This window comes from Bactrocera neohumeralis, chromosome 3 (assembly GCF_024586455.1).
Source record: "Bactrocera neohumeralis isolate Rockhampton chromosome 3, APGP_CSIRO_Bneo_wtdbg2-racon-allhic-juicebox.fasta_v2, whole genome shotgun sequence".
NCBI lineage: Eukaryota > Metazoa > Arthropoda > Insecta > Diptera > Tephritidae > Bactrocera > Bactrocera neohumeralis.
The window spans coordinates 50,300,008-50,319,303 of record NC_065920.1 but is presented as its reverse complement, the minus strand read 5'-3'; the positions used below and the strand labels follow the sequence as shown (position 1 = coordinate 50,319,303).

The following is a 19,296-nucleotide window of genomic DNA, read 5'->3' as shown; positions in this document are numbered from 1 at the left end:
CAAAACATCACGCGTGTCATTCACCAGTTACCATTAGAAATCTCGAAAGAGTCTTCGAAAATTGGACTCAACGGGTGGACCATTTGAGACGGTGCCGTCTTGAAAGAGATAACCTTCAGGAAATGCCAAAGAATAATTTCTCATCCATTGAATTTGAAGTTTCTGTGCTTTTTCTTTAAAAAATAGGGTTAACCCTTTATAACAATTACTTGAAGTGTGTAAATTTAATATATCATAGAAATATTTGATTGTTAGTCATAAACATTATTTTACCAGTTAGTGTGGCAAATAAATAAAAATTCATAAAAGCTCCACGAGATTGGTGCTCCAGAATTCATGCAGGAAATTCCATTTAAATTATCTAAACCGAATCACATTCACATTAGCCGAGACGAGCCTGAGTGAAAGTCTGATAGGCAAGGATTAGGCAAAGATTACACTGAATTGTGTTTAGTTTTGAGAGTTTTGGACTAGTAGCATATTAAGAAGTTCACACAAAATAGTCTTGATGGGCATATGTACGTCCAACCAGTAAGGAAGAGACCAAAACTTTCCAAACAGAGTGCATTCTCTCACAACTTACACCGATTTTGGACTAAAAAAAATATCTTAGAAAAAAAATAAGCGAATTAACCAACAAAACTGCATTCCGAATAACGGTTATTTAGTGCATAGTTGCTACACACACATATCTATGCATATACTCGTATAAGCAAATAGTCACATGATTGCATTTAAGAGCAGTAATAAAATGTAGCGTAAAAGCAAAAACAATGCGATAAGCAAACGTGCAACGGCAAAATCGAGGCCAAAAGGGCAGTCAACTGGCACAGCAAACTAGCGCAATTTATCATCGGACATTTCCTCTTAATTTCTTAATATCCGCCACACAGCCGCGGTGGCATCACTAACCAACAACGAACGCGTGTAATTTGGTGGGCGGCGTGCGAAGGGCCGGACAATGCTGCGCGGTTAAGCCATTAAACTGCTATGCTATGCTTGGAAAATGAAATCTGTGGCAAGTGGCATGTGGGTGCGGTGGTGTGTATGACGAAGTGTAATATTATGTGTGTATGTGTGTGTATATGGGTCGTTTCAGCGTAGCACATTGTTGCTGCTTCTTGCTTTTCACTCTATATGCGCTTGAATTGAAATTAATTTTTTGCGTCACCTTCGACTGCTTGCCCCTGCCCTCGTTATATGTATGTATGTATGACAGGTGCTCTAATTTGGATTTTTACAAGTTTTAATACAAAGATTTCTCCCCAGTGAATTTAAACGCTTTCCCTATTTGATGATGGTGTGGCGTGCAGTTTGTTATACCCTCGACAGCGTACGTTAAATTTGCCACGAATTTCGTTAAAATCAGGAAGAAAATTCGAAGATCTTATAGAATATGTATATCTATGAATGATCAACGTGACGAGCTGAGTCGATTTAGTCGTGCCGGTTTGTCTGTAAATACGCGAGCTAATACCTGAGACTTTGAGATATTGAACTGAAATTTTGCTCACATAATTTTTTCTCCATGAAACTGTCCATTTGGATTACATTTATTTGTTGAGATATTTTCACGAAATTCGGCACTTGTTATTGTTCAAAGTAATGGTATAATCTCCGGAAAAATATATGACTGCCATACAAACTGACTGATTACTCTCAAGTCTTTGTATGTAAACTTTTTAATTTGACGAGATATTTTCTCGAAATTTGGCAAGGATTATTACCCAAGGCATCGCTACAATTTCCGCAAAATGTATTCAAATCGAATCACTATAGCATATAGCTGCCATACAAACTGCTTGATAAAGTTCTTGTATGGAATCTTTTTTATTTGTGAAGGGTATTGTAGCTTCACAGTTATCGGAAGTTACACTTTTTTCTTGTTTCTTAAAGCTTTTTCCTCGGTTTTGTGTGCCTTTACAAATTTTCTGCATTTGGCTGAAACTTTCGCAGAAAATCTACTTTTAATATGCAACGCATTAGAGCCGTTTGTACTTTTAGCCTACTTTGCCGAGTTTTTATTAAATTTTTGTAGACTTTTTCCTGCTTTTTTTTTATTTTTTCAGTTTTATGCTGACTTTTCTCGTGTTGTTTTATTTTTTTTTAGAAATTAGTTTTTTCACAGCATGTAACAATTTTCTCGCAAACGTTCCGCTCTGCTTCACAAAATTTGTAATTTTTTCCAGTTTTCTGGCTAAACTTTATCAAAACTTGCAGATTTTTAACTTTTTTTCTATCGAAAGAGTGAGCAGAAAATCACATAGCAAACGGCAAAAGTTGCATGCCACACACAAAGAAATGTGTTATCGATTTTCAACTTGGCTGAAAGCTAAATCTTTGTTAGCTATAAATTTTATGCAGCCGTGTCCTTGGTAGCATGGCATAAAGTAGAAAAGTTAAGTGCAGGCTTTTTACATGCATATGTATATATGTTTATAAACATATAGATTTATATATACATACATATGCTATGTGTAGTTCTGCATGCACTAGGGAGGTTCTAAATTTAATAAAACGTGCGATTTGTGCAGTGTGCCTCAAATTATTTGTATGGATGATTTCATTTCCATATCGATTGGCGAAAGAACTTGATTTTGAGCGCTCAGTGTATGACAACTAAATGCTTTAGTGATCCCATTTTAAAAATTTGTTCAGGTGTTATAGCTACTTATGTCTTCGATAATAATCTGTATTAAAACTGGTGAAAATATGCCAAGATATCTATATACATATGTATATAAAAGAGTTTTCCATACAAAAACTTGATCTTGAGCGCTCAGTTTAAAAGACAGCTATGCAATATACATAGTGTTCGAATCTGGACAATTTCTTTAAATATTCTACCATTGGCTTGAAATATAGTCCCTGCCAATTTTCATGAAAATATCTCTGCAATTAAAAAAATTTTCCACTCAAGGACTTGATTATAGTGGTTCAGTTTGGTTTCAGTTTCAGGTGGGCAACATCTTTTCGAAATATTTAAAATTGAGAAACTTATTTGGTTTTATATAGACAGAAGAAGAATAGATAGAGTGGCATGGCTAAATCGAATCATCTCATCATGCTGATCATAATGTAATATTTTATAGGGTCTCCGATGTTTTCTTCTGGTTTTAAAAAACTACGTGGCAAACTTTATAAATCCCGAGTTTAAGAAGTGAAGTGAAGTATCTTAGATATATTAATTTTGTATTAAGATGTAGGTGTAACAACAAATCTTGTATTCTATCCAACTAAATTTTGACAGAAATTTGTCATTAGTGCCATTCACAAGAGTACCATAAAAGTAGTCTTATTTGGCAGCATTCAAGGAAGCGGTTATATCACTCCTCGTTACCTCATTAAGAGATAACCTCATACTCGTTTTTATGGTACTAAACTGACGAAATTTTTTGCTGCTTTTACATTTAAAGTTTTGATGCTCTGTTGTCAAAATTTTGAGCATAGAAATGGCGAATCGACGACTCCTATTATATCAGCTGTTGAAAAGACAATAAGCCCAAAGTGCTTGAAACGTTTTCCAAAAATTGTATATCTAAAATCGTGTCTTTATTTACACAAATGAATAAATAAACTCTCATGAGCCAGCCATTTCAACTTTATAGCACATTTGGATGTTATTTTTCACTGTAATTTGTCATTGGTGACATACAAAATAGTATTAGAAGTCTCAACTCTGTAGAATAAAGCTTGGCAGTATACCACTTTCATGAGACAATCGCATACTTTCTGGTATCGAATTCTACTCAATAACTTTGTTGGTGGTTCTACAAGAAATTTGCTGTAAAGAGTAAATAAATGAAGAATCAATCGATGACGGCTCATTTATTTCACAAACTGAGTTTATTAATTGAATTGTTGCGCTTTGGTTAGAGAAATGCAATATAAAGAAATATTTTACCGTATTTAAGAACCACCCTAATTAGCATTATCCTTTTAGATATGTACTCCATATTTACATGAGTATAGACATACTATATATAATATTTACAACCGCATAATGTAACCCTAAACACATACATATGCACTCATATACTCACATAGGAAATTGAAAAATGCCCACATTCGTACACAAGTAAATATAAATGTCAATGTATGTATAGTATGTATTGTTTGCACTTAGTTATATACATATGTATAAAGGCATGTACAAACATTACTAAATCTATAATGCTTAGACTAGGATATTGCAATGAAAAGCTTCGCTTTGGCAACGAACTCAATTCACAAACTGAATTTATTAGTTGTATTTGGCTGGTAGCCTGTTTGCTCTTGATTGTGTAATCATGCTGTCCTAGTTGCCTTGCACATTGAAATTTAGCGTTCAACTATAGTAAAGCTAGTAAGTTGTTATTGGTATGTAAGTATGTATGTGCACAATGAATCCACAAATGGCTTTTATGCACGCATTAGTGTGAAGCCTTTGGTAAGAGTTCGAAAGAGGAAGAGTTGAAAGCAATATGGCGAGCCTTGAAAAAAAAATACAGGAAGAGGGTTAGCTAACAAGGTTGAAGAAATGGAGACGGGGTGACACATATATATATATGTATATATATATATATATATATGTAAAGTACTGTGAGCGTTATTTACTTGAGAGTGACCAGAAACGATTCTGTTACATATGGCTTAAACAGCTCACGACTTCCGATCTTAGATCAAAGATCCTTTGGGTAGACAAAGAACATCCGTTTGAAGACGAACAATGAGAAGGCGAACTATTCCTCCAAAGGGTTGTGCGTTGCGTTTGGCATCCGCCGTTTAAAAAACTCCTCCAACGAAAGGAAAAAGATGTATGGAGGTTTAAATATGTATAAGAAACATAGCTATATATTGATAATATCAACTTTTGGGTAGTAGATCAACTATAATATTCGCAAGACTGGAAAAAAAACTTTCAGAATATCACTTGATTCCATAATAAGCGATCATGCCATATATTGCCACCGAAGATTCGATTAGAAATAAATTGAAGTTTATACTGCAATCTAAGGTCTATTGTGCCCTCTCTCTTTCACATGGACTCTCAGAACTTACATGAATTCCAGGATCCTCTTTTGCGCTATTGAGGCGATGTGATCTCTATTCAGTTATATAGATCCAAGGCCTTTCGGTCTTGAGCCTACAGAATATCAAGCAGTTTAGAATCAGTTACGCATGAGTTTACGGCGCTATTGAGGCGATGTGATCTCTATTCAGTTATATAGATCCAAGGCCTTTCGGTCTTGAGCCTACAGAATATCAAGCAGTTTAGAATCAGTTACGCATGAGTTTACGGCTCCATATTAGAAATCTGGCAGTTTGTACAAGAGTCTATATCGAGATTGAAACTGTAATGTCCAGTATAAAATGCCACAACTATCCGAAATTTGTCTTTGGGGAGTTTTATTATAGTTTTGTATCTCAAAGCATAAGCAGGCCTAGATTTCGATCCCGCATTCCTTATACATAAGTATAACATTTCATATGCTATGCGACCTGTTTTCTCTCTTCTGATAGTACATGTTTTGGCCGGACACCGACGAATTCAGTTATGAACGGGCAGGATCATAAAGAGTAGACGAACAAAGTGCATATTACTGGAACTTCAACAGAAAAACTTTGTTGCATTATCGTGGTGCAAACAACCAAGAGTTGTCGATTCATAATTCCGGTCTCTTTTGACGAAAAGCTTCGCGCAAACGACACATAACACTCAAATAGTATTCCTTGTTGACGGATTGTACTTGATTTTTGACCTGCTTTGAATTGATTTTTTCAGCTTCGGCTCACCTTTGCCGCGATATTCAGCCGACTGATGATCTGTTTCCGTGTCGTAAGCATTCGTCAATTTTGCTCCAATCGACCTATAATTTTGGCATAATCTTTTTGAAATATTGTGCTTTCATACAAAAATTCATAAAAAATTTGTTCAGTTATTAAGCAGCTTGATTCTTGCTTTTCTCCAAGTAGTTATGTATATGATTACAATATGAAGTCTATACTTTTAAATTCTCTCGTTTCAAGCATTGTTGTATATATACATAAATACATATGTATGTACTTAGTTTAATGACCGCTACATTCACACTCCTCTCAGCTGTTCATAAATAACTGAAGTTCAGCTACCCAAAAGTCTCGTGTTGTCTTAATCAATTTATGCCGCACAATTCTGCTTGAGTATAAGAAAAGCATACAAACAAAAAAATCGTATTTGCCTTACGATTTAAGAGTTTTATTGATTTCATTTCTGTGAAGTAGATATTTTTAATTCTTGAAGCTTTATCAATAAAAATGTATGTGTGTGCGTGTGTGCGTATTTGTATAAGTTTTTAATGTAAAGCCTTAAAAGCAAGTGGCGGTCGATTTCAAACAGAATACATTTCCTGATGATAACAACAATAAAAATCAATTTAATATGCAAATGAAAAGTACAATAAAATTTTAGGCCATACTATTACATACATACATATGTATGTGGCTACTAAAAGCTTAGTCAGGAAGCATTATCTTGTTTAACAAGCAATGAATGTTAACATATTTAATATTTAATAAAGCCACCGCCCTTTGGACTTAAACAATTGCTGTATTTGCTTAATAGTGCTGACCGAAAATTCATTCATAAAAATTTTTAGTAAGAAACAGTTGTTTATAAGTGCATATCGTCACCTAAAAGGTAAAATAACGTAACATCACTTTTCATAACATTATCTGTAAAATGGAAAAACGTAGAAACCAATAATTTGAAAAAAATTTGAGTTTTGGTTATAAAATGGCTATATATTAGTTACATATTGGTTATGTATTGGTTTTATATTGATTATGCATTGGTTATATATTGGTTATGTATTGGTTATATATTGGTTATATTTGACAGCGAAAGCTGATTTTTTTTCTATATAGCATAGAAATCATATTATAATGTGATGAAGAGAATCGTAATCAATGAAAAACTCAATTTCGATTTTTTTCATAATATGTTGTTTTATATTTTAGGTGATCATATGTACATTTGTATATGCGCTACAAGTTAGCCTACCATTTTTTATTGTTGTAGTGCCATGAATTGGCCACATTGTTCAAAATAACTCCACTAGCAAACAGCCTACACACACAGACGCATGTATGCGTACTTAGATATATGCCGACAGCCTGTTGCATTGATAAATTACCAGAAAAACTGTGAATAATTTACCAAAAATGATTGCCCATAAAGAGGCATTAATTTAAAATAAAAGAAAAAATAATAATAAAAAAAACCACAACAAAACACACCGGAAGTCGATAGAGGCACAATGTGTGTTATATTGAATGGAGATGGAATGGCGGCGTATGCAGTGCGTATGCATTTAATGATAAAAAATACAGTTAAGAACACAAAGCAAAGTGCGCGTAGAAGTAACGCCTGCAACAGAAAAGATAAAAACACAAAGAGTGTGCGGCAAGTGCCAAGTGCAATGCATTTAATGTGATAAAACTGCACTCAAAAGAAGAAAAAAAGTAAACTTCGGCTGCACCCAGGCTATAATACCCTTTATAGGTGCATTTTTTTGCAACATAAAAAGGGTATAAAATAACTGTGCAACATTTAGTGAAGATTTTTTTTTATAAATAAAAGAGGTTTCCTCACAAGAACTTGATTAAAATCGTTCAGTTTGTATGGCAGCTATATGCTATGGTTGTCCGATCTAATTTTTTTTTTTTACTGAGAAGCGAGAGCGTTGCCTTGTATAACAAACTGTGTTAAAATTTGGTGAAGATATCTTTTCAAATAAAAAAGTTTTCATTACGAGCACTTGAGTTTGATCGATGACTTTGTATGGCAGTTACAAGCTTTAGTCATCCGATTTGAAATTTTTCTTCAAATATTGTAGCATTTGACAGTAATCCACGATAAATTTTGTGAAGATATCTTTTCAAATAAAAAAAGTTTTCATGCAAGCACTTCCGTTTGAGCGATCAGTTTCTATGGCAGCTATATGCTATAGCGATCGGATATCGACAGTTCCAACCTATGAGCAACTTCTTAGTGAGAAAAGAAGGTGTGCAAAAATTCAGAGTGATATCTCAAATACCAGCTCTTATATACAGGGACAAGGCTAAATCAACGAATCATTTACATATATACCGACTAATGAATCCGGCCACGCGTTGCTGTGGTATACATTTTATACTATTATTCATATAATAAACTATTCAATACAATGAAAATTTTATTTACGAATAAAGGCGAAAACGTTTTTGTCGGCATAAGATTCCAAAGGATTGTACTTGAGGTTTAATATTGAATATGTTCGTATAAATAAATTTCATTGGACGAAAATAACGAATTTAAGGCTGCTTTCTCAATGTCTGGTTACCAGCCTTTTTGTCTAGTTAATAGGGTTGTCCGCTTAATATATTGTACTTAATAAACCTTAACAAATTGTGGGACCGGCCAATGTCATTGCTTAATAGAAATGACCGCTTAACAGAGCGTCCATTTAGTAGAGCTTTCATTCATTTTTTATTTATGGATTGTTTTTACTATCCTATCTTCTAAGTTTGTTCAAATCGGACATAAAGTGCTAAATTCTACTAAAATTGGTTCAATAGTTTAGGAGTCCATCGCGGACAAACAACGTGACACGTACTTTTATATATAAAGATATAACAAAACTATATTTTATGTATTGATTTGTTGTGGAAACCGTCAACCACTGGATCGGGACTCATTACTTATTGTTGCCTAGGGATGTGAGGTTTGGACCAGGAGTTTAAAACCAATTGCATTCATTTTCGGTATTACAGCAAATAAGCAACAAATACGGTTTAAGGTCAGCTGACAACACACATCTTCGGCATTAACTATAGTTTTGTATACAGATACCTTACGCATTGAAAGACATACAAGCTATAAAGCCAGCCGGAAGTTTGGAACTTTCACTTAAGGTTTATGGCTACTAATTTCAATTTTCACATGTATTTATGTATAAAAAGGGAAGTTTGAATACAAGTATATTGGAATATTTATTGCATTGTAATTTGTATACGGGTTAATACGATAAAAATATGCTCGTTAGTAATTCAAATACTTAAAGTACTATATTATTATAAAAAACTCAATTAAAAATTTTCTGCATTAATTGTCTCCAGCAAGTTTGTTTTGGTCGTATCATCATTTCCGAAAATGCTAAAGGTTCGTCTATTAGGCTCTTCCAGTATACACCAACGTTAAGGATTTCAAGGAAGAGTCCATTCAGGTTACTGAAATATAAAAGACAAATAACCACTATGACTAATATGTAAAAATATTTACCTAACGAGGCAATTATTATGCCACCAACCACCTCTATAATTATATGCACAATTTTTGTCACTCAGATCATTATCACGATCAATCGTTGAAAATTTCATTCCCAGATGTACTTTAATTAAGGCATCACCAGCAGTGCCGCTATAATCACTCAATTCCTTCAAAGCATAGCCTTCTGACTCGGAACCAATAAGAAACTTTGCATATCTAGCATAGAATACGTATTTTGGGTCAGTCCTTTTTCTTAATTTAATATACATCTCGTGTTCGCAGCTACTAGTAAGCACGTGCAATTTTCCAAACCGAACCAAAAGTTTGTGCTAACGTTGCCAAATCCATTTTTGTAGCTCTCCCAATCTCTAAAAAAATCTTCTTCAAAAGTTACACGCCGTTGAAAAACCAACCATCCGCCGCCATCAGTGTCATCCTCACAATACACATCCACACTGGGGAGTTTAAGCTGCGGTATCTGAATTTTATAAACACCACTCTTAGAGATTGCAGCTGTTGCTTCCATACAACTTAACGGTCTTTTTACTGGGCCCCTGAAATAAAAAGTTAACAACAATGTGTACTTCATTCTAGACTAGAAGCCATTAATTAGCTAATCATTTTTACTGTTCCGTAGTTGAAGGATTTTCCTTTTCCGAAGTTTTTGTGGGCTGCTTTTCGGCTTCCGAATTTTTAGTATCGTTGCTAACTTCACTACTTCGATCTTCAATGCCATTGTCTTCAACGACACCGACTTTCACACCAGAATTGCAAATGCAACCGCATTCTGAATTATCCTGAGTGTGGCAAAATCTGATCTGGAAATGTAAAATACAATACAGCCAAATGATAAAAGTAAAGCGAAACATTTTTCCGCGATTGTTGTGCGAACACTTCAGCACGGACTAAAGACTGCCATTTACCGTCAAATGAACTCAATCAAGTTAATTAATATACATGTGGTTTACTTAAGATTTAAATAACTGAATCTTAATATCTCCAGTACCTAAAGGCAAAACCAGCTGCTCGTAACATAAAAGGAATTTATAATTTGTGTACTGTTGCAATATGAATTTTATAATTGTTTTCTGACTCACTCACGAATGATTGAAATTTACCTAAAACTAATCGAGGCAAGAGAAGAGACGTTAATTTTGGTGGCAACTGTAGTAGAACTTGAATTGTAGCGATCAGTTCATATGGCAGATATGTGCTATAGTTGTCCGATACCGGCAGTGCCGATAAATCAGCAGCTTCTCGGAGGTAAAAGAGCGCGTGATACAGACATTCGTGACACTAAACGTTAGTATACACATTTATAGGGTCTGGGACGTTTTCCTTTTGGGTGCTCCAAACACCGTGGCAAACTTTCATGGCTTAAAACTGGCGTTAGTCGAAAACATATTGCATGATATTTTAATTAAAGCGCTTAAAATTTGCTTTCGCCATTTACGAATAGGCCTGATTTGCCCATACGGACATACCACGCAACTGAAATTTAACGTACAGAAGGCAGATCTAAGACACGTCAACCGTCAACCGCTGTTATTCGAGGGCTGTACGGCATGTAACGTAATCTTTCTGGAACCAAAGGTTATCCAGATCAGCAATTCAAACACGAAATACTCGTTAATCATAACTCCATAAAGTTCGCCATCATCTAGAGCATTATGGTCGGCTTCATTTTTGATATATGGACCAAGGTGTGTTCATGATGAAATGAAACTATGCTTAACTTATAATCCAATTCCGACCATTTTTAGACGAACGGTTAGTCCGTTGTGTTACAATAAACACCTACATAAAAAATAGATAACAAGATCTGGCTAATTGAGATTAAACTGCCTGGATGATTCCACATCATCCTCCTTCTTATGAATTTTACAGCTTGTCTGTCTATTGCCTATTGGTTAATGTCCTGTAGGAGCAAGTAGTTAAGAAGATCTCCAATAAACTACTCTTGTTTAAAAAGATCTCACAGTCGCACAGGAGAGAGTCGTCGATCACAGTCAGGTAAGCGCCCGCGAGGTCCATTGATCTAGAGCTAGAACGCAAGATGCCAACGGAAATCCAAAACGCTCCAATTTTAAGGTGAGCGTGGCAATGATGCTCCCTCTGCCGAGATCGTACGCTTTGTAGTTGCCGTGAATTCCGCTTCATGTTATTTCTAGTGAGAACAGATACTCCTGGACCAACTTTGAGCGAATTAGCCAGTTCAACACTCGTATTGCCGCTCCGATGTCGGAGTGTATTCTCACTTTCTCGAAAGAGGCTGCAGTTTGTGCGGTACGTCTATCACCACCTTGCACCCACTCTGCCTAGAAAATACTACAGTGATGCGGTAGATTAAAGGTAAGGTTGGCGTGATGCCCATACAGAAAACTTTCCCTGTTAGCTTCGATCTATCCATGAAAAAGCTCTGGGGGCCTCTTCTTCAGCGACTCCGCCCTATTCACATTTCCCGCGTCGGTATATGAGTCTCGTTTCTCGAGCTCTTATGTAGATCGTATCGTTTACCACCAAGATCTAAAGCAGTGCGGAAAGCATCTCTCCCTGCAGGATGCCCCTGTTAACCTTTCGGGATGTCTCTGCACTACCTCACTCCGCTAGGACGTTTCTGTCGAGCTGCTTGATGTTCGAACCCATCTCAAAGTATTCTAGGGCTTTAAGCATCTCCTTCTCCAAACATTGTTGAAGTTTCCCTCGATGTCGAGAAAGGTGCCCTAGAAGCTAAACTCTTCATAGTTTCTTAGACAAGTTTATACGGAATAACCATTAGAATATTTTCCTCATACGAATTTTCTTCGCTTTTGGTCTTTGTGGTCTGATCTGAACAATTACTTAGTCGATTGTAGCGATGCCTTGGGTAACCAGCCATGCCTAATTTTATGAAGTTACCCTTTCAAATAAAAAAATTGTCTATGCAAGGACATGACAACGGTGCCGTCAAACGAGTGGCTTCTTGATGAGAAAAGATTGTGTACCAAATTTTATTTCCCATTGCATCGATCGAATATTAACAGATAAATTATAATAGAAAGGTATAACTCGAAAAGCTTAGTTAAGCATTTGAATACAAGTATATTGGAACATTAATTCTTTTGCGATTTGTATTATTTGTAAATCGTTAAAATTGTAAAATTTCTTAAACAACTCGATTTGAATTTTGTTTCATTAATTGTCTCCAGCAAGTTTGTTTTGGTCGCATCATCATTTCCGAAAATGCTAAAGGCACCTCATTTTCAACGGAATTCCAGTTTATACCATGTCGTTTGGTTGCAAGGTAAAGCCCATTCAGGTTACTGAAATATAAAAGATAAAGCACCACCATTACTGATATGTAAAATTTCTTTACCTAAAATAGCAATCGTTAAACCACCAACCACCTCTAAAAGATTCCGCACAATGCTTTTTATGTAAATCATTATCACGATCAATCGCTGAGAATTTCATTCCCAGATGTCCTTTAATTAAGGACTCACCAGCAGTGCCGCTATAGCTACCCAATTCCTTTAAAGCATAGCTTTCTGACTCGGAAGCAATACGAAACTGTGTATATTTTGCATAAAATTCTTCGTCAGTCCTTTTTCTTAATTTAATATACATCTCTTGTTCGCAGCTACTAGTAAGCACGTGCAATTTTTCCAAACCGAACCAGAAGTTTTTGCTAACGTTGCCAAATCCATTTTTGTAGCTCTCCCAATCTCTATAAAAATTCTCCTCATAAGTTACACGCCGTTGAAAAACCAACCATCCGCCGCCATCAGTGTCGTTATCACAATACACATCCACACTGGAGAGTTTAAGCTGCGGTATCTGAATTTTATAAACACCACTCTTAGAGGTTGCAGCTGTTGCTTCCATACAACTTAGCGGTCTGTTTACTGGTGCCCTGAAATAATAAGTTAATAACAATGCGTACTACATTCTAGACTAGAAGCCATTAATTAGCTAATCATTTTTACTGTTCCGTGGTTGAAGGATTTTCGTCAACGAGATTATCTTCAACAACGCCGACTTGCATAGCAGAATCGCAAATGCAAGCGCACGGTTTACTTGATTCTGAACTTTCCTGAAAGTAGCAAAATCTGATCTGGAAAACTATAATACAATACAGCAAAATAATAAAAGTACAGCGAAACATTTTTCCGCGATTGTTGTGCGAACTCTTCAGCACGGAATTAAGACTGCCACTTATCGTCAAATGAACTTAATCATGTTAATTAATATACATGTGGTTTACTTAAGATTTAAATAACTGAATCTTAATATCTATAGTACCTAAAGGCAAAACCAGCTGCTTGTAAAATAAATGGAATTTATAATTTGTTTACTGTTGCGATAAGAATTTTATAATTGTTTTCTGACTCACTCACGAAAGGTTGAAATTTACCTAAAACTAATTGAAACAAGAGAAAAACGGCAACACCCGTAATTTGTAGCACCTAGAAGGAAACGACAGATATTCTTTAAAATATACATATGTACGTTATGATCAGCATGAGAAGCAGACTAGATTGCACCATGTTCATATGTCGTATGTTTATACAAGTAAGATATCGATTTAAAAAGTTTCACTGGTCACTTTCTCTCTTTCTCTTTTGTTGGAATCGCCAATATCGCACCACTGTAGCAGAGATAATAAGATGCCCAACTCGGCTGTCATTGCAAATGAGCGAGCCGCTCACCTATCTAACTTTGACAGTTTACTGGTATTGTTGGTTTTGACGTTTCGCAATTGGAATGCCTGGAACTTCTTCTTCTTCTTAATTGGCGTAGACACCGCTTACGCGATTATAGCCGAGTCGTTTCTTCTTTTCGCTACGTGGCGCCAATTGGATATTCCAAGCGATGCCAGGTCCTTCTCCACCTGATCCCTCCAACGGAGTGGAGGTCTTCTTCTTCCTCTGCTTCCCCCGGCGGGTATTGCGTCGAATAGTTTCAGACATTGTTGGTGGTGTTTACGCTGATTCCAAGATAGACGAAATTAACTACAACTTCAAAGTTATGACTGTCAACAGTGACGTGAGAGCTAAGTCGCGAGTGCGACGACTGTTTGTTTGATGACAGGAGATATTTCGTTTTGCCCTCGTTCACTGCCAGACCCATTTGTTTTGCTTGCTTGTCTAGTCTGGAGAAAGCAGAACTAACGGCGCGGGTGTTAAGGCCGATGATATCAATATCATCAGCATACGCCAGCAGCTGTACACTCTTATAGAAGATGGTACCTTCTCTATTTAGTTCTGCGGCTCGAACTTTTTTCTCCAGAAGCAGGTTGAAGAAGTCGCACGATAGGGAATCGCCTTGTCTGAAACCTCGTTTGGTATCGAACGGCTCGGAGAGGTCCTTCCCGATCCTGACGGAGCTTTTCGTGTTACTTCAACGTCAGTTTACACAGCCGTATTAGTTTTGCGGGGATACGAAATTCAGACATCGCGGCACAAAGGCAGCTCCTTTTCGTGCTGTCGAAAGCAGCTTTGAAATCGACGAAGAGGTGGTGTGTGTCGATTCTCCTTTCACGGGTCTTTTCCAAGATTTGGCGCATGGTGAATATCTGGTCGGTTGTTGATTTTCCAGGTCTGAAGCCACACTGATAAGGTCCAATCAGTTTGTTGACGGTGGGCTTTAATCTTTCACACAATACGCTCGATAGAACCTTATATGCGATGTTGAGCAGGCTAATCCCACGGTAGTTGGCGCAGATTGTGGGGTCTCCTTTTTTATGGATTGGGCATAGCACACTTAAATTCCAATCGTTGGGCATGCTCTCGTCCGACCATATTTTACAAAGCTGATGCATGCTCTCTATTAGTTCTTCGCCGCCGTGTTTGAATAGCTCGGCCGGCAATCTATCGGCCCCTGCCGCTTTGTTGTTCTTCAGGCGGGTAATTGCTATTCGAACTTCTTCATTGTCGGGCCATGGAACTTCTGCTCCATCGTCATCGATTGGGGAATCGGGTTCGCCTTCTCCTGGCGCTGTGCATTCACTGCTATTCAGCAGGATGGAGAAGTGTTCCCTCCATAATTTAAGTATGCTCTGGGCATCGGTCACTAGATCACCTTTGGGTGTTCTACAAAAGTATGCTCCGGTCTTGAAACCTTCTGTAAGCCGCCTCATTTTTTCGTAGAATTTTCGAGCATTAACCCTGTCGGCCAGCTTATCACGCTCTTCATACTCACGCATTTCGGCCACTTTCTTCTTCTGCCTACAAATGTGTCTCGCTTCCCTCTTCAACTCTCAGTATCTATCCCATCCCGCACGTGTAGTGGTCGATCGTAACGTTGCGAGGTAGGCAGCCTGTTTTCTCTCCGCTGCGACATGGCACTCCTCGTCGTACCAGCTGTTCTTTTGCACTTTCCGAAACCCAATGGTTTCGGTTGCAGCTGTACGTAAGGAGTTTGAAATGCCGTCCCAGAGTTCCCTTATACCGAGTTGTTGACGAGTGCTCTCAGAGAGCAGGAGTGCAAGCCGAGTAGAAAATCGTTCGGCTGTCCGTTGTGATTGCAGTTTCTCGACGTCGAACCTTCCTTGTGTTTGTTGGCGTGCGTTTTGGGCTGCACTGAGGCGGGTGCGAATCTTGGCTGCAACAAGATAGTGGTCTGAGGCGATGTTAGGGCCTCGAAGCGCACGCACATCTAAAACACTGGAGACGTGTCTTCCGTCTATCACAACATGATCGATCTGGTTGGTAGTTTTTCGATCCGGAGACAGCCAGGTAGCTTGATGAATCTTCTTATGCTGGAATCTAGTACTACAGATAACCATATTTCGGGACCCGGCGAAGTCGAACAGCCTCAACCCATTTGGGGATGTTTCGTCGTGGAGGCTGAGTATACCGACCGTACTGCCAAAGATACCTTCTTTACCCAACCTGGCATTAAAGTCGCCAAGCACGATTTTGACATCGTGGCGGGGGCATCTCTCATAAGTGCGTTCCAAGCACTGCAGTAAATGTCACAAGGACCTACTCGTCTCTGCCCTTGTCCCGTCCATCGCATTTCTTGGACGGCGGTGATGTCAGCCTTTATTTTTGCGAGGGCATCAACCAGCTGGGCAGCGGCACCTTCCCAATTAAGGGTCCGGACATTCCAGGTGCATGCCCTGATATCGTAGTCTTTATTTCGTTTGCCATGGTCGTCATCAAAAGGGGGGTCTCTCATCCGAGGCTGTCGCTTACTTTTCATTGGTATTGTTTTTTACGTGGCGGGTCCCAAACCCAGCGCACAACCCTATGTAGGGGATGTTTCGCTTTCTCACTTTAGCTCGCCTTCGAACGGATGTTCTTAGGCTACCCAGACAATACTTGGTCAAAGACCGGAAGTAGTGAGCTGCTTGAGCCATGCGTAAAAGAATCGTTTCTGGCCACTCCCAAGTGAATGGCGATCAGAGAACTTTCCTCACTTGCGTGAACTTCAACACATGACTCCATCCTCCTTAAAATTCTATCAGAAATATATGTGAACGGTGGTATTTGTTGCCGCCGTTAATGAAAATTAAAAAAAAAATACAAAATGTAAATACTTATATTTGATTAAATGTTTTGTAATGTGATGCATAGTAGTATTAATCATTTAAGGGGTCAGTAGGGTAATTTGGCCTGTTTTTTGACATTTTTTTTCTTAGAAATTTTTATTCTGCAATAGAACTTTTTTCACTTATCATGGGGTATATCGTGGAGTGTGTAAACAAATTTTTTCGAAACTTTTTGATGACATCTGTCGGAGAAATGGCTAGATGAATGAGATGAGTTTTTTCACTGGCGGACACGATTTTTCATGTTTGTGTCATCTGAAAAACAAAAACCGAATTTATTCTTAAAAAGTACGTGAATGGTTATCGTCCCTACTAGAATCATGAAAAAATGTTGATATATAAACATGTAATTAACGTTTTTTTTTTTAATTTTTGACCATGTTTTTTACAGAAATATTTTGTCATAACATTGTCAATAAGCAAATCGGTAGTTCGACCGGAATCATATCCGCCAGTTTGAAAAAAACGTTTGGAGAAAAGCGCGTTTAAAGTTTGAGGTGTGCACTCCGAGCGCTCCGAACGTTGAGTGCTATTATTACTTTTGGGACTTTTTCGAAACCTTCCAACGGTAAAGTACATTAATTCTAAGTGTGTAAGGGAACAGACAATGCAAAAAAAAAAAATGAAAAAGATTACCCTACTGACCCCTTAAAAATTAAAAGTATTTTCTAATTCAGAGCTAACAGGCTTAATTTACTTTATTAAGTATTGAAGGATTGAAAACTCAAAAGTCAGTGGTAATAAAAAAAAATAATTAAATAGTTTCGCCATATATTAAAAGCCTAATATATAATAATTTTTAATCGAAAAAAAAAATTAATCAGATGGAATAACTGTAACCTATAACTGCCATGCGAATTGTGCGATTCTAATTAAGTTCTTGTATGGAAAACTTTTTTCCAAAGCACACTCGTAGCGGGTAGAGAGGTGGAGAAGAGGAAAAGAGAATTTCACTTCACTGTGATATTTTTATGGCAGTCACTGTGCCCGCCGCTACTTCTGCAACAAGAATTTATCTCGCTACTTATGTTAATTCATTCACAATAGAGTATTGATTATTAAACACTGATTGATTAAGCGCATTAAGGAGCGTTCTCTGTCAATCGGTAACTAATTGTAGCGAAAATTGGTAATGTTATCATTTGAGAAATTCTTTTCTTCTATTTTGTACGTGTATTTTGAGTAAATAAAATAATATTTGAACAGCAAATTGAACTTATGTTTATATATACATATGTATATGTATATATAGAGTGATCCATTTCGAGGTTTCTTACTTCATTAAAGAAAAAAAAAACAAGTAAGGAAGGGCTAAGTTCGGGTGTCACCGAACATTTTATACTCTTGCATGATAAAGTCAAAATCGAGATTTTATTATCCGTCATTTACATATTTTTCAAATACCGTATTTGTGTAAAGTTTTATTCCGCTATCATCATTGGTTCCTAATGTATATACTCGTATTATACAGAAAGGGCATCAGATGGAATTCAAAATAGCGTTATATTGGAAGAAGGCGTGATTGTGAACCGATTTCATCCATATTTCGTACATGTCATCAGGGTGTTAAGAAAATATTATATACCGAATTTCATTGAAATCGGTAGAGTAGTTCCTGAGATATGGCTTTTGGTCCATAAGTGGGCGGGGCCACGCCCATTTTCAATTAAAAAAAGGCTGGGAGCAACTTCCTTCTGCAATTTCTTCCATGAAATTTAGTGTTTCTGACGTTTTTTGTTAGTCGGTTAACGCACTTTTAGTGATTTTCAACATAACCTTTGTCTGGGAGGTGGGCGTGGTAATTATCCTGAAGAAAACGAATCTGTTGAGTTTGGTTGACATAGCTATAGTAGTTTCCGAGATATGTACAAAAAACTTAGTAGGGGGCGGGGCCACGCCCACTTTTCCAAAAAAATTGCGTACAAATATGCCCCTCCCTAATGCGATCCTTTGTGCTAAATTTCACTTTAATATCTTTATTTATGGCTTAGTTATGACACTTTATAGGTTTTCGGTTTCCGCCATTTTGTGGGCGTGGCAGTGGGCCGATTTTGCCCATCTTCAAACCTAACCTCCTTATGGAGCCAAGGAATACGTGTACCAAGTTTCATCATGATATCTCAATTTTTACTCAAGTTACAGCTTGCACGGACGGATGGACGGACGGACGTTTAGAAGAAATTGCAGAAGGAAGCTGCACCCAGGCTTTTTTTAAAAATTGAAAATGGGCGCGGCCTCGCCCGCTTATGGATCAAAAACCATATCTCAGGAACAATTCTACCGATTTCAATGAAATTCGGTATATAATATTTTCTTAACAGTCTGATGACATGTACGAAATATGGGTGAAATCGGTTCACAACCACGCCTTCTTCCAATATAACGCTATTTGGAATTCCATCTGATGCCTTCTCTGTATAATATGTACATTAGGAACCAATGATGATAGCGGAATAAAACTTTACACAAATACGGTATTTGAAAAATATGTAAA

General features: G+C 37.2%; 3 protein-coding genes across 5 annotated transcripts in view; 1 reads left to right on the top strand and 2 right to left on the bottom strand.

Moving 5' to 3' along the window:
- LOC126753369 (uncharacterized) overlaps positions 1–19,296 on the top strand; it is a 162,300-nt gene that overhangs the window by 26,125 nt on the left and 116,879 nt on the right. The gene's annotated exons all lie outside the window — the stretch shown is intronic.
- LOC126753390 (fibrinogen C domain-containing protein 1-like) lies at positions 8,973–10,161 on the bottom strand. Its single transcript, XM_050464793.1, is given in 4 exon segments — positions 8,973–9,228; positions 9,281–9,572; positions 9,575–9,822; positions 9,896–10,161. Coding segments are annotated over 4 exon segments (927 nt in total). The 5' UTR covers positions 10,138–10,161; the 3' UTR covers positions 8,973–9,083.
- Positions 12,378–13,601, bottom strand: LOC126753391 (ficolin-1-like). The gene is made up of 3 exons (XM_050464794.1): positions 13,234–13,601; positions 12,624–13,160; positions 12,378–12,570 (listed from the first exon to the last, which is right to left on the bottom strand). Exons 1-3 carry the CDS (start codon positions 13,410–13,412, stop codon positions 12,414–12,416), a joined length of 873 nt encoding a protein of 290 aa, XP_050320751.1. The 5' UTR covers positions 13,413–13,601; the 3' UTR covers positions 12,378–12,413.

Bases quoted from the DNA above. Each gene is read 5' to 3' on its own strand.
- LOC126753391 (XM_050464794.1), bottom strand. From the start codon at position 13,412: ATGTTTCGCTGTACTTTTATTATTTTGCTGTATTGTATTATAGTTTTC. The intron at 13,161-13,233 runs GTAAAAATGATT...TTATTATTTCAG, and splicing joins AATCCTTCAACCACGGAACA to GGCACCAGTAAACAGACCGC. The intron at 12,571-12,623 runs GTAAAGAAATTT...TTTATATTTCAG, and splicing joins TTTAACGATTGCTATTTTAG to TAACCTGAATGGGCTTTACC.